Source organism: Crocodylus siamensis, chromosome 5 (assembly GCF_052110815.1).
Source record: "Crocodylus siamensis isolate JL-2025a chromosome 5, ASM5211081v1, whole genome shotgun sequence".
Classification (NCBI taxonomy): domain Eukaryota; kingdom Metazoa; phylum Chordata; order Crocodylia; family Crocodylidae; genus Crocodylus; species Crocodylus siamensis.
The window spans coordinates 45,774,559-45,787,075 of NC_143399.1; the positions used below are offsets into that span (position 1 = coordinate 45,774,559).

The 12,517-nt window shown below is 46.9% G+C and overlaps 1 protein-coding gene across 3 annotated transcripts in view; it reads right to left on the reverse strand.

Annotated features, from left to right (window-relative positions):
- PBX1 (PBX homeobox 1) overlaps positions 1-12,517 on the reverse strand; it is a 257,561-nt gene that overhangs the window by 38,923 nt on the left and 206,121 nt on the right. For all 3 annotated transcript variants that reach the window (XM_090047116.1, XM_090047117.1, XM_090047115.1), the window contains exons 4-5: positions 4,833-5,023; positions 1,807-1,942 (exon numbers count right to left, since the gene is read on the reverse strand). In XM_090047116.1, the coding sequence (XP_089903242.1) occupies positions 1,807-1,942; positions 4,833-5,023 (327 nt within the window). The remainder of the gene's footprint in view (positions 1-1,806; positions 1,943-4,832; positions 5,024-12,517) is intronic.

Genomic DNA, 12,517 nt, shown 5'->3' on the forward strand with positions numbered 1-12,517 from the left:
GACTCCTGTGAAAGTAATGAGGACCAGATGTCTTTCTAAATGATATGCTGTAATTCAACCAGCTGATAAAGCCAGATGCAGATTCTGTGGGCTGTGCTGAGGTCACCTTAGATGATTGAAATGGCCCCATCTAGTCTTAAAATTCATGAACTAGTGACCTGGCCTAACTCTGAAACAGGTGAGAGGAACAAAACTTGCAGTTACAGTTTCAGGCCACTCCGTATCTTCATGTAGGCATCAAAGAGGTAGTAATAGTGATCTGGCCCATATACGAACCCCTTTCAAATACCATCTTTGTGTGAAAAACCATATGGGAAATTCTGCAGGAAAAGAAATCCTTCTGAACAAGGAAGCATATTTTGTTGCTTTGGCAGGGTCAGAGACATCACAAAGAACAGCTTTTGTGCTAGAAATGTGCTCTTTTCCTCCTGGCACAATGGAATGCAGAGATAGCACACAAATTTTAAAAAAAGAGTTTACTGAAATTTGTTAAACCCCATAAGTATCTGAGGGGTCAATTCCAAGAACAAAAGAAAACTTCAAGACAATTTTTGCTCTCTTTGAATCAGTATATCCTATTCCTTGCATGTAGTTGTGGGAGGAAATGAAAGACATCTGGGTCTTCTAATGTATCAGATATGATCACAGATTGATGATCGCTAAATGAACATTGAGCAAGCAATTAGTAGGACTATATACTGACTACAGTATCTAATTAGATGTTGCTATCCCCAGAGAAACCAGACAACTACAAGAAGGTGGAGAATTTCCCATCATCTGAATGTTACTCCACTTGCATCACAGACAGATGTCTGGGAACAGGATGGAACACAAGGACACTGATTTGGGAGAGCTCATGGAGAAGACAGGGAATGGCTGGGAGCTGGACTTCCAGGGGCCATGCTGACTGGCTTGCAGTCAAGCAACCCTGCAGATAAATACTGTAGGTGGAAAAGAAGAGGAGAGAGGAAAGGAAAGGATGCTACTTAAATTACATCCCACAGTGTGCAGGCTTCAAAGACTCAACTCTACTACTTATGATTTACATCAGCATGCTGGTGAGTACTTTAAATTCAAGGGGTACAGCTGCTGTGCAACTACCCTTTACTTACCAGAATATATTTAATGAATATCCCATTTTGATGGAGAAATTACAAGCACCAGCATTACAGGAAGGCATTACATTCAGAAAAATACAAGAGTAATTATACACTGCATGTTTCTTCTGGACAGACAGAAATAACCCGGCTACTTCCCTACATAGCCCACAGCCTCCACTGCTCTTGCCTGGGCCTTATTCATATACAGCCATCAGTTAAATGCTCTACCCAGTCCCTGTGCTTGTTTAATATATCCACTGGGTAGATGGTGGGAGCACCCATTAGGTGCTGAATGTTCTACAGACACAGACCTTTCCCTGTAAAGCCCCAGGCTGTCTTGCTTAGCTCCTGTTGCCCAAATTCCCCATCCAAGGAACCTTCACCCAGGTCCCCCACTGGGTAAGATCTACATTGGCTCTATTCTGTTGCCCTCTTACAAATCTCTTGCTATCCTAGCCATCTTTTGCTTTGTTGGTATCCAAGCACTTACCTCAATTCATTGTACCCCCTCTTCCTGCAAGTCTACTGATCCCATAATTTGGCCACCCGCACACAGAATGCTCCTTGGTCTAAATCTAGCACTCATCCAGTTATTAAGCCATCAGAACTGAGGGAACTCAACTCACCTAAGATATGCCCCCTGCATGAGAAACGCCCTGTTGCTGTTTTGGCACTACTCTCTAAGCTCATGTCGCTGTGCCCTTACCTGTGAGACTGTGATGCCACATTTCTTGGCTAGCTCCTCTTTGGCTTCCTCACTGGGGTAAGGGTTGCTGAGATGGGAATAGAAATACTCATTCAGGATTTCCGTAGCCTGCTTGTTGAAGTTTCTTCTCTTCCGCCTTGAGAAGGAGAAAATGAATAAGAATCAGTGCTAATAACCTAGAAAGAGGGATGGAGCCTTGGATGTACTTAATCCATAATCACCAGGCCCAGGTTAGTTCACTCCTGCTGCTGCCCTCAGCCGAGGCAGCACAAATTGATTGGTTATAATCAGGAAAGCACCTAAAATGACCTCTTGGGAGGCTTAAGTTTCTTCTCTCTCAGTGGCTTCCAGAGCAAACGAGCCCTGTTGATAAGAAAAATCAACATTTAACTAACTGCCAGTCCAGACTTCCACTTGGGAAATGAATACTACTTTCCTTCTCCATTTCAAAGTACTCTGCAAACCTCCTCTAGTTAAACTTTGCAAGGCCTTGTGAAGGAAGCAGCTCTATTATTATTCATTTGTTATGGCACAGAAAAGTTAAATGATTTGCCTAAGGCATTAGCAGAGCTGGGAACTGAACCTGAGAGTCCTGACTCCCGGGATCTGTTTGAGCTATCAGATACCAGCCTCCTGCTTTCAAAACCCAGCTGTGCTCTTTCTGCTTCTTGCGTCTCCCTGTTTTGCTGATGAAGCTCAAGGCAAAGTAGAATCCAACTTGCTTGCCCAGAGGTGTATGAGCACCTGTGGGAATATAAATTGTCCATAAAATAGGCTATCTTGTGCGGAGCAGCTGAGGAACAAGGTGCTGGTTTTATAAAAGACCCACTTTTATAAAAGACCATAACCCTCACTTTAATGGTAATAGGTATTACAAGCAACACTGGACAGAGAACTTAGTGATGTATTGGACATCAAAGAAGCCAGCTCCCTCTCAGAGGCTGAAATGGCAACTGCCTCTCATAACCTACCCTGTCAGAGACGTCCAAACCTACATTTCCTCCTCCAACAGTTGTATAAGGGAAAGTCTGCGTTTTCAGTGGAAAAGTCTGCTGCACAAACTAAAATGTGGGGCAGTAAAATTAAAGGGGAAATGAATGAGAAGATAAACACTGAGTGTAACAGCTACAGCAGTGAAATTCTCTTTCACCTTTAACCCCATGCAATTCTCCACTTATTAACTGACTCAAGTCTGCAACAGAATTTCCACCTGCCACACAGAAATCAGACTCCTCTCTGAAAAATTTGCTTCCCACTTGCTGCAAAAGATACTGCACTTTAGATAATGGGCAGCCTGTGCTGAGTGGGAGACCTAGGTACACTCAGCTTGTCCCATCTCCTATGAAGAAGGTTGCCCCTTATACACAGAATATACAATATTCAGTCTTTCATAGGATTTCTTTCCTGGCCTCTCCTACTCCTGTCCCTGCAGTCTCCGGAAATATTTTTCCACACTATTCACCAGGAATAGTTAAAATAGTCTGTGAGTTTCCCCTTCTTTTTTTCAGGGAAAAGATTAGCACTTCAAGCTGCATCTCATCCTTCTTTCAAGGGCCCCCTGGCTGGCCACTACTTTTGAGTTTCTTCAGCAGCAGACACCTTCCTCTGGCTGCTACAAGGCCCTCACTCAGGAAACGAGACTTCTCCATGCAATCTGGAGACACCCTATCCTGATAACTCCACACCAAGATCTTCCCTCTCATATCTCTGACCCACTAGCCCTAGGACTCCTTTTCAATCTCCCTATCAGCTTAACCCTGCTTCACTACCCATTAGCCATTTCCAAAGCTACTTTTGGCCATGATGGGCACGTTGAGTTCTGCCCTTCCTGCTTGCAACATTAAGAGTGAAAAATTCTTTTTCTCCTGCTCTCTTTTCAACCTAGTAGGAGCCCTGATCCACCTTTCCCCTACATGCCGCAAAATGCCTTGTACTTCCTTCCAACCCTACAAATCCCACCCCCGCCCCCCATGCACACATTGAGGGGCATGGCTTGCCAGCATAGCCAGCACCACTGTCCTGCACTAAGGCACTCAACACTGGCTCTGGGCCTGTTCTCCTCCAGCCCTCGAGGACACTATGATCTGCCTCCACCTGCCAGCTCCATGCCTAGGAGTATGCTGAGCAGCTGGCTGTGAGCTGGGGTGTAAAGCAGCTTGAGGAAGGAGATTTCTTCCCAGGGTGCTTGGTGTGGGTTGGGAATTAGACTCACTCTAAACACATTAAACTGGCCTGACTCCTCCCTCCTCTCCAGGGGTTCAAACTCTCTCCCTCCTCCCACTACATTAACCCACCAGTGTCTCAGCTGAAATCCTGGGAAGCTTGACTCCTCTTTGTGCCAAACTAAAACAAATCTTTCTTTCAGCTAATTCAGGATCACCCTGCAAATATCAGTATAACAGTGGCTGACAACCTTTTAAGCTGCTGACCAGACTGACTCAGGTCAGATCAGAGGTGGGCTGGCAGGTCCTAGGATCCAGCTGCCACTACTGCTTTTCCCAGCCACTAACATGGGCTTTTCCTATGTTTTCACTGCCACTTTTCCCTGTAGAAGCACAGGGAAGGGAGCCTGCTGCCACCACTTTTCACTATGCTCGCCACTGTTGCTTCTCCCTATGCCTGCCACTTCTCCCTGCATGGGCATAAGGAAAGTGCTCGCTTCTGGCACAGAGGAGGTGCTCAACTCTGCTGCTTTTTCTTGAGATGGCACAGGGAAAGTGACTGCTGCCAAAGCCCCCCACTGCCCAATGCCACATGTCCACAGGCAAGCTCAAAAGGTTCTGCAGGCCAGATCCAGCCCGCAGGCCACAGGTTACGGATCCTTGTGCTAAAACAGCTGACTTGGTACTGGGACACACCAGTATCTTCTACTCAGGTTATTTCACCTCTGGCCACACTGAATTGATCCAGTGTCCTAGATATCCAACTTTCTCCATCCTTTTCTATTACTCAGGTCCATTACTCAAGACCTCTCCCACAAGCATACACAAGGCATTGTCTTTGGGCTGGGTTGGGAGCAAACTTACCGCGCGTCCAGAAATCGTGAGCGTAGGATCATAACGGCTTCGCACGTGCTTTGCTTAAGCTGCATCTGGATGGAGCTGAACTTGCGGTGGATGATGCTGACCATCCGTTCAATCTCCTTCGGCGAGATGGGCCGGGTCCGACTCTGTTCACGCAGCAGGTTCATCACGTGGGTGGTGAATTCGTTGCAGGCCTGGGAGGGCAAGAAACACAAAAGAAACCCCAGAATCGGAGGGTCATTCGATAGTGTCAGCAAGGAAAGCACCTACAGGAAACAGCCCCCACATGGGGTAGCCATGCAACCCATTAACAGGTAGTCAGAATGACTACCTTGCTGTGTCCTTACCCCCATTGCCACAGCACTGGAGCACTTTGTCTTTATTTATTTATTTTTAACAGAAGATGGTCACAAGCCTCTAAGGTGAATGGTCAAGACGATCTTGGAATGGTCACAAGGACTTTGAAAGGGAAACTCCAAGGCCAAGGGAAGAAATTGGATGAGAGCCTCCCTTTGAGAATGTCTCAAGCTGTCTTTCCCGGGGAAGAGGCACTAAATAACCTAACAGCAAACTGGACAGTGACTACTCGGGCATTCATAGCCTGACTGAGAAGCCATCAAGGGCTGAAAGAAAGTCTCTCATGGACTCTAGTCGGCTTCAGAACAAGCACCTTGTCTGCTTGTCTGTGGCTGCATCTACACGAGCGGTGGCTGCACAGTAAGCAGAGTTACTGTGCAGTACCATCCCCACATGGGGTTTTTTCAGACGCTACTGCACAGTAGCAATGAACTTCAATGCCCAGCAATGCTACTGTGCCTTAGCAGTGAGTTACCAAACAGTAGTTTGCTGCTACTGCACAGCACTGTCTCATGTTGGCATGCTCTGTTTGTGCAGGGTGGGCTCCCATAGCACACAGGTTTTTTATTGTCTTGTCTAGTCTAGGATTTAAAATAATCACTTACAGGCAGCAAAGCTTCTCCTGCCTCTGTAATATCTCCCATTTAATGCCCTGAATTCCCTTCGGATGCAAGACACTTAGTTCTACAGCACCTCGTCCACTTCTCCTTGGGTGCTCACATCCTTCAGACCTTTGCAGAGATTCACAAATGCCTTTTCTTCACCGTCACTACACACATTTAATTTTTAACTCTTTTCATATCTCAATCCCTTCTTCCCTTAGCACTTTTATCTAACTCTTACTTCAACTCCTTCCAGTTTCCTTTTGCTGATAGGGGGTGCACATGTAAAATTGATTAAGTGAGAAATATTTCCAGAGATTAACTATGTAGCATCTGTGGGCACTATGGGGAATAGAGGCACAGAACAAAGAAAGGAGAAGCCCGTTTGGGTACAGGCTTCAGGACCTGTAGGAGATGTCCGAGAGGAAGGGTAATCTACTGGTTAAAGAGGGCAGCATCCATCAGTTCATTTCCCTCTCAGCTGAAAAATGACTTGTGGTCTCAAGCAGATCACTTAGTTCCTTGATCTATTACAAGGGAGAAAAAACTCTTCCTGATTTCAGGGGATGTTGTAAAAGGACAGTGCTTTACAGACTCTGCGATTCTCAGACTCCACAGTGGTGGAGGCCATATGAGTCCCACAGATAGATTTGAATATTCAGCCCACAGCCTCCTCTCTGATTGGCAGTGGGCTTTGGAGCAGGTCCTGATTTACAGCTGTTTTTGCAGATGTAGAGTGTTAATTACTATTATTACTGATCACCCTGGTAGGCCCATGATGGGGTGTGGAACTATGCATCTAGTCAGGCAGGGAAGAAGTTCAAAGCCTGTAAGGAAAGAAAAACACTATCCTTGTCTCCAGAAAGCAGCAAGGAGGAATACAGAGAAAGATGGTCTCCCTGGGGGAATTCATTAGGACAGAAATAAAGGAGACCAAGGAGACAAGGATTTGGGTTGGATGTCTACTGGGAGAAGGAAAAATTCTCAGCCCTATCAGGCAGAGAAAGGGCTTCTGGGAGGATCTCCTAAACCCAAGCTGAGGAAAAGGAGATGAACCCATTTCTTTGGTACCAGGTAGAATGGTGGAAGGTGGCTTGCTCAAAGCCTTTTGTACTGGGTGAAGGCTGAAAAACCCGTGTCTCTATATTACTGCTTTGGAACTGGCTAGAAGAGCCAGACGAATACCAGATGTACTTCACCAAATCAGAACTAGGGTCCTCTGGCAGATAGAGCAGAAGTCCAACTATACTAGCCTGCTATTCTGAGAAGCACTCTCCATAGCATTCACAATAAGTAGTGCTATGGTGTAAACACTTTCTTCAAGTTCCTTCTCAGTGAAACCATCTGTCCATAGTCATATACATAGGAGGTACTGCCATTCTAATTGGACTGTCCTCATTTTCACCATGAACAGGCATTTGTTCTCCCAGAAGAAACTCTTGTGGGGAGGGGATTTAACCCTGGTTGCTCCCAGGTTATTTTTCTCCTGGAGTGACCATTTTTACTTTGGGAGAAAAAGCCTGAATATTTGTCCACTCACAGTTTCTCCTTGGAGAGCAGCAACTCACACAGGGAAACTGAATGCCTGTACGGGAGCCTTTACCTCTGCTATAGATTGGTTCTAGTGAATGGTCCAAAACTTCTAATTGCTCTCCCCAAAGAGGAAGAAAGAGATACCAAATGTTACTCAATGATTGGAGTCAGCAGCAAAGAAGTACAGGTTAGAGGAACATTAGTCTAGGAATGATCACGCCTTGAGCAGGGGGATGACCTAGATGACCTCCTACGAGTCCATGAAATGTAGGAAGATGATGGAACTGGATGAAATGCTCTGCCCTTGGCTTGTAGACACAACAAAATGCTAATTTTGCAGCTGTGAAGGTCTCAGAAGACACGAGAGAGACCATGAGAAAGTGGGTGGGCAGAGTCCAGTCCTCCCAAATGATGCACATCACCTCACTCTCAGTGCAGATGTGACACAGACCTGCTGCAGGTTTTTAGCACATCCAATAACAAGCAAATAATGATAATAATTAAAGCAGCACAGACAGAATGAGACAGGTGCCCTGACATGAAAGGGCAAGCAGGTAATAACTGGAATTAGCGACTTGACGGCACAGCACCGCCCAGCCGCTCACGCTCCCATTTCCTGGGCCCACTGGCTCCTCTCTCCCACCCACAGCAGGGCTTAAGATTGGGCTGCATTTGTTTTAAAATCCATTTTCTCTGCCTACTGCAGCAATCTGTCTGCCGCATGGGGCTGGGAGGGGATTTTTTTTCCTCTCCTGCTGCTACATTGCTCAGGGTTTGCTTGGTTTTTTATTTTATTTTTGAAGCCTCCCTCAGAGGCATTGGGTGTTGGCCACAGCCAAGACTGGGGATTTTGGCTGGGGTGTGCCGATGCTCCTGCTGGGTCTTAAACCCAGAGGTTCCTGGCTACAGGTTCTTGCCCCTCCACTCAGGGTTACAACAACTGACATATTTGGGGTCAGAAAGAAATTTTACCCTATGGTCAGACTTGTATGGACCGTAGGGGTTTTTGCCTTCCTTTACAGTGTGGGTCATGGTCCTCTTCTGGGATCTCATGAGAGTATTTTAACAACCTGTACCTAGCAGGATGTTGGCCACCACAGTCCCTCTGCTTTTCTACTGGCAGGTAAGGGTGTTCTGTCTTGTGTTGTGTCAGGGTTGACTGTGTTGTTTTCCAAAGAGGTTAGACAACAGATTTGTATAGGGATGATCCTGCCTCAGGCAGAAGGTTGGATTACATGCCTCACAAGGTCCCTTCCAGAGCTTACTTCTCCAGGAATCACTGATCTGTCTGCTCACCCAGGGTTGTCAAGGCACAGCGAAAGCAACCTACTTAGTAGTACAAATGACAGCCCACCCAGAAGCACCTCCATGACATCCCACCCCGTACGCACCCAATCTCAGAAAGGAGCTAATACACCCACCTTAGAGCAGCCCTCTCAGGCAGAGAGCCAAAAAGCAGTGCTGGGAGAGTGCTCAGGGCCACTTTAAGGCAGCCACATTGTTTCAGCTTTAGGAGTTGGCACTTGCAGAGGGAAGCAGGTGAACCAGTCAGGCTTTAAGGTGGTGCTTCTGGGCCCTGCACAGAGGCAGCATTGATGAGCAGAGGCATAATGTGATGCTTGAGCACCCTGGGTGGCAGCACAGCACAGCACAGCACAGCACAGGGCAGCATCACTGGCTGTGGATCCAGCTCCATGGCAGTGGCTGGTCCAGCAGTGCAGCTACTTCTATTTTTTTGCCCGTCCCCTTTCCCCCTGGAGGGATCAGCACCCAGGGCTGATGCTACTTGCCTGCCCCTGCCACCCCCCCCCACCCCGCCCTTTTGTAACACCAGTGCAGGCAAGCCCTCAAACCTTGTCTTCCTCAGAAGGACAGAAGATAACCTGGGCTGCATTTCCAGCCCGCCACTCAGATAGGATACGTCAGTTTATCACCCTTGGAAAAGAGATCACTTTATGCAGAAGAGCCCGTGGTCTTGGACCATGTACTCCTAAGACAAAACCATGATTTTTTCCGATTCTCTTTTTTAATGAAGGGTTGAGTCTCCTCTCCTGTCGCTATTCCATCTCCTTAGGGACATCCAAAATATAGCTATGCTCAGCTAGCTTGCAGTACAGTTGGGTTTGGGATATAGCAACTTACTGCCTGTACCTCCATAAGTTAGAGGCATTGTGGGGATATCACTAAAGCCAAGGGGAGGTACTAGCAACAAAAAGCCCAAGTTATCCATGCATAAGTAGCTCTCCTCTGAGCTTCCTCCATGTTGGGTGTTGCTAGATTGCTTGTTACCCAGGCACTTAGAGAGCCAGGCCTTGGCTTTGAAACACTAAATAATTTCTGGCTGTCTCCTCTCCACACAAAGCAAAAAAAAAAAAAAGACACTAAAAACAACATTTCAGGGAAAAGCTGTGTCATGTCACAACAATATCAGGACCCCTTTGTGAAACCAAAGATTGGCCCTAACCCAGGCAGCTGTCATGTCGTGGGCCAGATGCCCAGCTAGCTGTGATCTGGAGGGGACATCAGCGCCTCATTCTGAACCCTGAGCTTGTGAGACCACTGAAGCATCCCTGAGTATGACTTCAGATCTGTGGGAACTGATGCTGTCAGGACACCTCAGTTAACTGAGCAGACCCAGTTGGAGACAACAGCTACATATTGTGAAAAGCCCAGTGAGGGGAGATCATCTCCAAAACTACCACAGCAGCAAGCCAGCCAGTGAGCAGAGACAGGAGCAGCCATAGTACAAAATTGGGGAACATGCTGTAATGGGCCTTTCCGTAGGTTTAGCGTCTGCCATACTTGCCCATGCTGAACAGTCCCAATGAAGTCTGTTGGATGTGCATGCCCAAAGGTGCTCTGCAAGATGAAGAAAGCTAACAGGTACTGAATACCTCTGCAACTACAGCAGGCTACAGGGCCTGCTTAATACTTTTTCCCAGAGGCCACACAGAATGCATTTATTTTGTCCTCTGGGATAAAATATCACTCCAAGAAAGCTAACTGATTCTGCTTCTGCACTGCCTTGTGGACTGGCCAGTTTCCCAAGGCTTCAGACAGGCTGCTAGAGGTTGGGTGCAATTTTAGCCTCAGAAATGATGATGTTTTCAGAACACAGCATCAAAACATAATGAGGTTATCAAACCATCTGACATCACAGAGGCCCTGCTAAGATGCAGCAGCTGGGAATCTGGTTGTATACAAATAACCAGATACCAAAACCACACAGAACCATCAAACAGCTGGTTGGTAAGCTGGGGAGCTCACTTTCCAATAGGTGAGAGATGTATCCCAGCCACATTTGAACTAAGGGGCCTCTTAGCAGGTCCCACAGGCCCCAACTGGCTCTTGTTTTTTGCCTAAGGTAGTGATTCTCAATCAGTATGCTGCAGCACCCTGAGGTGTGTAGAGATCCTTTCAGGGGTGCCATGGTATCTCATGCAATATTAGCACTGTTGGATGTGCAAACACGATTCACAAGATAAACCCAATGATTTCAAAGAAGAATCCACAGTGTTAAAAAAAGTTCTGACCTGCTGGGGTCTTTCCAAGTTCTTTGCAACAGAAGAATTGATATATTTTCCCATAGTCAAAAAATGAGTGAAAACTAAGAGGTTAGGGGTGTCTTAAGTCTAAGGAGAAGTGCCTTGAGTCCAAAAATATTTAGAGCTACTGGCCTACGGTCTTCTGGGGAGGAATCCAGGAGCTCCTTTGAAGGTCACTGCAGCATTTCTCGGGCATCCCATCACCTCTCTCCCCTCTTCCAATATGCCCTCCTACCCTGCGTGACGCATCCTCCTGCCTCCTCCACTCACCCATCCCTAAGTAATTCCTGTGTCTCGATAACCACTTTCTGAGGATGAGTAAGGAGCTGCCACTGACAATCTCTAGCTGTATCCACCATTTGGAAGCTTATGACTTTCCCTGAAGTGACCAGTACCAGCCGTTATGGGGCTAGCCCCATGATTTGCCTCTGACAGGGTAGCAATTTGGGATGATGGGAGCTCTTTCAGATTTTGAGAGCTGCTGTTCTTTGCTTTTGGAAGCCAGCAAGGGAAGAGTGAAGAACAATATGGCTGGAAGTAAGAACAGGCTACTATAGACAAGAAAAGGGAACTAAAAAATGAAAAATTGTCCTGAATCTCCAGCACAAAGTGGTAGCTGCCCGGGTCCCACCAAGAAACATCAAAGGGAAATCTGGAGAGTGCTGGACACAATGGGGCTGTTGGTAAATGGGGGACACTGGAAAAGCCAGTCAGTCCAACATGCTGTGATGTCAGAGCACAGATGCTTATTGCCTAAGCTCGGACTCATGACTTCCAAGACTGTACAAATGACTGGCCTCCCCCCAAAGCCAAATCAGGCAGCTGTACTTCAGGGATTCCGTGCCTAAGCCTTTATGTACCAATTTGACTCTAGCACTGAAGTCAAACTAGGGGAAACCAACATGGACTTTAGGTAAGAAAAAGAACAACTGGTATGCAACAGGTGTGCCACCTGCCTATGCTTCACAGCTCTGCCAACCTGGTGGGGCTGGAACCCCCTGGTTTGCTCATTTGCCTTCTTCAGTACAAACCCAGAGGGAACTGGCAATCTCATTTTCTAAACTAGATCATTTACTTCCCTTCTTTTGCTGACTTGGCTGTTTGTCAGAGATCCATAACAAAGGACTGTGATGCAGAGGAAGTCTGGACAAGTGAACTGCGGGTGGGACTTTCAGGAGCATGTAAAGGAGTTGGGAGCATAAAATCATGCCAAGTTTCCCAGAGGTGATTCTGGAAATACCAACACATGTGGTTAAAGCCAGGTTCTCCCCTCAGGGATGACTGACCATCACTGGTTCTGCCATTCCACTGAGCGGACGTTCGTCTGGAGCTCCCGGGGCAACAAGGGGAGGCTCAATCTGAGCGGCAGGACATGAGAGCTGCTCTGTGCTAGGTTTCGATTCTGCAAGCAGTCGAGCACTTCCTGCGAGGTTCTTACTGCCCTCGATTTACAGAGAAGTCAGTAAGCGTGAGGGCACTCATTCCTCCACACCCACACCTTCTCAGCACATGCACTTACAAGAAACGCTGGCAACGTGTTAAAAAGTTAAGAACTCAACAGGTAAGAAACAATGGCAAGAAGTTTATCTGTGCAATCTTTACTCTGTCCCCTTGCACACTTACACTTTGATAAGGTCTTTATTTACAGTGG